The 6,288-nt window shown below is 41.9% G+C and overlaps 1 protein-coding gene across 1 annotated transcript in view; it reads left to right on the top strand.

The window, feature by feature from the left end:
- Window positions 1-6,288, top strand: part of MALRD1 (MAM and LDL receptor class A domain containing 1) — a 455,974-nt gene that overhangs the window by 77,222 nt on the left and 372,464 nt on the right. Inside the window, exon 11 of the mRNA XM_025210089.1 lies at window positions 1,828-1,937. Within this exon, the coding sequence (XP_025065874.1) occupies window positions 1,828-1,937 (110 nt within the window). The remainder of the gene's footprint in view (window positions 1-1,827; window positions 1,938-6,288) is intronic.

The following is a 6,288-nucleotide window of genomic DNA, read 5'->3' as shown; positions in this document are numbered from 1 at the left end:
TCAGCAGGGTTCACCCTTGGTTTATGCCAGCTCCTGCCAACATTATATGGGCAGTGGGTGTCTCCCATTTCAGTGAATATACTAACAAGAGATAATAGGAGTACAGCATACAGTGAAAGGCTGTGGGTCAGTAGAAGAACAGTTTGAAACACTGGATCTGCATAAAACATCCTCAACAATCAACACTGGCAGGGCTCCTGTGGAGCTTCAGCTACTAACTAACTATAAAGCTGTATCTTATGAAGTACAGTGAAAATGTTGCATCCCTTCTGGTGAGAGAGGCTTCCCTGACCTATAGAATATCCAGCCTGCCTTGGTTGTGTAGGAAAAACAACTGACCGCTCTGTGAAAGCCAGGGTCACTCCATCTGTATATGTAAATATTCACTTAGGGCTGAATCCACCCCACTGCTCTGTGTTGTTCATCCATGGGGAGGGGAAAACCCCACTAATGTGCATAACTGAGCCAGCACAGTAGCTGATTTTCAAGATGCAAAGCCATCAGTATGATATCAGTGTGTGAGACTGAGCCCTTACTTTGCATAGACTTTCATAAAGAATGTTTCAGTATTCAATGAGAGCAGCACTGGTGGCAGCTAAAATGTGCTGCTTTAGGGACCCTTGAAGATGTTTATCCTCCTCTACCTTTGTCTTGAGCACATCTGCTGCAGCTCAAGTCCAAAGGCAGTTAGTTTGCCAGAGTTCAGATTAAATCTTTAATTAAGCTTTCATCCCCACTAGCACAGACAACAATGTCAAGCCTGTGGACCCCCTGAGAAAATTATAGCTTATTTCACTGGCTCCTGTGGTTTGCAACATTGTTAGCATGCTTAAAAACTTCTAGGCTTCCCTGAGAATTTGATAAGTTGAATAGTGTACCTAATAGGAGCTTAATTGTGATTCTAAACACTACTTATAACACTATTTAAACCAATTAAAATGTGTCTTTTAGGGATCCCAGCTGAGGTCTACAAAATTTTGATTTCTCAGGTGCTCTGTGCAACTTCTCATACATTTCCATTTTTTCAGGCACCTGTAGGCACTGGAATAAAGTAGAATGTAGGGGGAAGGGCTAATTGTACTTGTTTAAAAGACAGAAATGTAAAGTTTTTCTACTGGAGGAGGGCAGATATGGGAAGGCAAATGCCTTTGGAGCAAAGCTACAGACTATTCAGAAGCAGTATTTAAGTTTTAGAGGCACCATGTTTGCTCCCTCGCAGGTAGATTTTTTTTTTTTTTAACGCTTGCTAGCACTATGGCAGGAAAGGCTTAATGGTGATATGACTAACCACATCATTTTTGGAATGCAGAGCTCTACTGCAGCCGCCGGTTTGTCATTTTTTTGTTTTGGGTTTTTTTTTCCTGCTTTCCATCCTGGCTTCCCATCCTCCTGTTCTGGGCCTTCCATGTAGGAGTCTTGGATGTGGAAAGAATAATGTGCAACATCCTCCTCCTTTGTCTTTGCAAACATATATAGGTGCAGACACAGGTTATTTCAACACTTCCTCTGTTAGCTCCAGGGCACTTCTTAAAAGTAAATTAATGGGGTCATGGGATCATAGGGAAGTAGGGCTGGAAGTGACCTCACAAGATCATCTAGTCCAGCCCCCACTTTAAGGCAGGTTCATTTCCAGCTAAACCAACCCAGCCAAGCATCCATCCAACCTGCTCTTGATAATTACCAGGGGTGAAGACTTCACAGCCTCTCTGGGTTGCCTGTTCCAACAGAGGTCAATATACCTTATAAAGGAATGACTGATCCTCTCAGGTAAATGTTCACCATTGGGGGTCAGATTGTTTTAAATATTTCTGTAATTTTATTTTTCAGGATCATTCATTTATTTTGGTGGCTCACTGCTGACAAATACAACACCAATTATATCCAACCTCAGGAGTCCTGTCCTTACTAGGCTATCTAGTGAACCAGCTCAGTGTCAGGTACTTGTTTGATATTAATTGCAATCACCTATATATATTATCTACCACCCCTTGTTCTAATGTGTTGTGCGGTGTTTCTGAGTGCTGTTAGAGCTTCCGTATCAGAGCAATTGACTACATTTCAGTAGTGACAGAAGTGATCATTGTGCTTCAATCTTTGTTTCAGCTAAGTTGCCCTTAGAATGGGAGTAGAAGAGACAAATCTGGATACCCCAAACCACTTCCCAGTCTAGGGCTGTTTTTCCTTTTATTTTAATCTAAATGCTTCTCTGCTATCACAGTGATCAAGCACTGGTAGGCTAGGGGTAGAAATTACACATAAAGTGGTATAAGTGATCAAAAACCAGTTCAGTTCTGTAGCACAACAGAAGTTCAGTGCAGGTAAACCTGTATGGATGGAGTATCAGACTTAACTGATTTAGGTTACAGTGATGCTATGAATGATGCATGTGTCATGATATGAATGATGCATGTGTCAATGATGCATGTGAAACCTCTCCAGATTCAAGTTAACTTGCAATCTCCCAGCATCCCAGGATGCTTTGCACCTCCCTGGCAAGTCCCCCTTGCACGGTGGGCAGGCTAGTCTTGGCCTAAGCTGTCTGCTCCAGCCTAGCTGGGTGGTATGCTCGAGTACCCTTGGCTTCTGGTCTGGGCCACTGCAGGCATGTGGCTACAATTTCAGGAATCAAAAGTGGATGTCTGCTCACTTGCTTATAGGTTCAATGTACACAGCTTAGACAAACCTGCAAAGACTGAATTGATTCAGCCTCAGGCTTTTAGCCTATCTGTACTTAGCCATGGTGCTCTTGCCTCCTCCTCTTTGTACTTATGACACATGGTATGGTTTTTAGGTTGGGTTTGGTTTTTTTTGGTTTTGGCTTGTTCTCATAGCTGTGATGCCTGTGGGGAGCTGGACAATTTTTAGGATTTTGGCAATTTTTAGGATTTCGATAAATGGGTATCTGTGAAGGCAAGGCATGGCGACACCCCTTCCAATCCTGGGTCCTTACTCCTATGTCCTGGAGGCTGTTGGCAGCAGAATAGCTGGAGTATACTACTTCTGTGTCCCCATCCATACTTCAGGCACCTTCTTCCTACATTTATTCTGCACGGTATAGCACAATAATTAGTAACATTCATTCAGGCTTCATATAGGGGGAAACTCATGACCAGATCTTAAAATCATTATCTTTATATGCCTTTGATATTAGCTTGACCAAGCTGAGTCATGCATAGGGCAGAGTGTCATGCAGGGAATACAATAGTTCCTGTCCTGTCCTCCCATAAAAATTGCAGGTGTTCCAAAATAATAGCTTTATTCCATAAGGCTTTGCATCAAATAGAATAAAGATGAAATATTTCAACATTCTCTAAGGATTGCTGCTCTTTGGAAAATAAGAGTAGAGAAGTTTGGGCATTTTCTGTCAAAATCAATGCCTTTTTGCTGGATATTTTTTTTTCCAATCTGGAAAATCAAATTGACAGCTCCAGGGTGGGCTTTCTGGAGACTGAATTCTCCAACTGTCAGCCTTACAACTTTCCACTCAATTCTAGGTGTCAAGCAGGGAGAAAGCAAGGAGACTGCTTTTTGCCTTTCCAGTAATCACAGCCCGAAGACTGTAAGACTATTGACAATTTAATATCTTTCCCCTGAAGGCCTAAATGTCTGTTTCAGTTCTCTTGTGAGAGGGGAGGGGTGGAAATAAGAAATTCTGGAAATCATTTCCTGAGGACAAAATACATGTTTTTGACTTTTCATCTGAATTTGGGGCAAGGTGTTTTTCAAGAACATGATTTTCCAAGAAGAAAGATCTATTTTCTGGACACTTCTAGAAATGATACCGGCTTTGTCCTGTATTCAGTTTTAAAACTGATTGCCATTCTAGGTTGAGCATAAAAAGTCAATTCATGATTCTTTTAATCTGGCATTTTCTGGCATTTTTCAAATAATCCATCTCTGAAGCATCTTTCCTCCAGTGATGTTGTGAGTGACAGGAAGGATTCCTAGGAGGTCTCCATAGCTGCTGTATTATTAGTTTAGTAACTCTGAATATGGCATATTAACAAGCTTAGGACATGGTTTAATTGAAAGTAGGGACTTAAGGTTGAATGGTTAACTGTGAATGAAAATTTAAACAGTTTTGAGAAGCTTGATTAAATGCCCAGCCAGTTTGATTTTCCTTTGTGAGATTTGTATTCATAGTAGATAAGTAGCTTTCAGATGAGCTTGATCCAATAGTCCCATAAAGCAGGCTGAATATTAAAGGACTATTAATCCAATATCTAACTTGTGAACCATTCTCGTTAGACCAAATAAGAGGGACCTACAGCTATTTGAAATATGTACATGCCTATAGTAAAGATATATGTGCATCCCTTGAACTAAAATTGAAAAGAATAAAAAAGTTTTTGTATTGACATATTAGTTTCTGCTTGTACTTTCTACATGTCCCTGAATTTCCTGAATTCAACAGAAATGAGCGAGAAGGTGTTCTTTGCCTAATTGAAGCCATGCAAACATAAAAAAAAAAATCTCACTTGAGTCCATGTTGTCACTGTGAGCTATTTTTGGGAAGGGGTATGTAAATTTTTGTAATAATGTATCACTGGCACTGTGAGTAGGAATGTGTGATATTGCATGCTATTGGATGTGTCCCTGAGAGAATAAAGGGACATATAATTATTACAGATTCATGAGTTGGACAAATATGTGGGTTTGAAGCTGAAAGACCAGGATAATTTGCATTACTGGCTGGTTGGCACATAGCAGGAACATATGCTTCTTTTTGTTGCTGCCAGCTAACCAACAGCTTCACTGAGTTCAAGTGGTAGCATTCTGTCATTTTGCAACTTTGAGGACAGGTTTCTTGCCCTGGATCAGTAAATATACATGACTCATGGGGAGGTCTCCCAAAGTTGCAGTTGCAACCGTGATCCAATAAGAAGACAAATTCCTCTTCTAGTGAGAAGGGTGGAGAACAAATCCTCATGCTTTAATCAAAAGGAGAACTATAATGTGTCTGAAAAATTTGATTAAGTTGAGTAACAAGTTTCATTACTGTAGCATTTCAAAAACTGTAGCATTTCAAACAGCTCTTTGGAACATTTTTGTATTAGCTGATGTTCTCTGTGTCCTTCAGAGTTTGTTTGTTCAAAGAAATCAAAGTATACGAAACATTTGACACACAACCTTTGAAATTGGCTGATAAAGCATGCGATTTTCAAGAACAAAAAACTTACATTATTTAAGAAACTGCTTATCTTGAAAATTGATAAAGAATTGGCCAGTGACCTTTGACCTGGCCCTTTGACAAGTTAAGGGAATGCCAGGGTTTACGTTTTGGGGGGCTTTAAACAAAAATCTGTTTCTTTGGATTTGGCCATTTTATGGATTAATATTAGGAAACTGCACTAAACGCAGTGAATCGATGTGAAGACAGCTTTTCTGGTTGTTAATCTCTGGGTCCAAACATAATCAGCTTTTAAAATTCTGCAAGCTGACTTTTCAACTCTCTACCTAGATTTAGCATTTACAGGTTTACCCCATATGGGAAAATGATCCTTTCTCATGCAAAGTCTCCTTGTGGGCTCTGGGTACTCTGAGTACATTTCCATTTCCATTCCCATTTATGGAATTAGGATTTATTTGACCATCATATACTCTAGTTCAGGAGTGCTCAGCCTCTGACCTGCGGGCCAGATGTGATGCACAGAGCCATCTGGCCTACAGGGCTCCCCATGGGTCAAAAATATGGAGGCAGAGGAGCTGTGGCCATTAATATGCCCACACTCCCTTGCCAAATTCCCAAATCCCAAGATGGGCTGTGTCCCCTCCTTCTGCCACCCTCTCCACCATCCCCAACTTGTGACTGGGGCCAGATTATTGCCCCCTTCCTTCCCCACAGGGCAGGTTAGGTCAGGCCATGCCCCAGTCCTTCTCTGTTGGTCTGGGTTGGGGCTTAGCCATGCCCCCTCTCTCCACAGGGTTTAGCCATGCCCACTTCCCTCTTGCTCGGGCTGGGCTATGCACCTTCTCCCCATGGGGCTGGGTTGGGGCCCTGTCTCCCTCCCCTGCCCCCCTCCACACGGCTAGATGATGCCCACTGTGCCCACCCAGGAGCACTGGCTGGATCCAGCCCATGGACGGACCAAGCACTGCCAGTCTGCCCCTGCAACATTACTCTAGTTCATAACCGCTTCCTGTATACTAAGGAGTGAGGAGTCAAACTCTCCTGGTTGCCTGATAATTTATGAGTCAGATTACAAAGGCCAGGTATCCCAAAGCCCCTTTTTGAGGACATTTGCAACTGTCATTGCAGTCTATCAATTGCATAACAGACATTCAGCA

This window comes from Alligator sinensis, unplaced genomic scaffold (genome assembly GCF_000455745.1).
Source record: "Alligator sinensis unplaced genomic scaffold, ASM45574v1 scaffold234_1, whole genome shotgun sequence".
Lineage (NCBI taxonomy): Eukaryota > Metazoa > Chordata > Crocodylia > Alligatoridae > Alligator > Alligator sinensis.
Note: the sequence above shows the minus strand (reverse complement) of the source record. Positions and strands in the feature narration are given on the sequence as shown.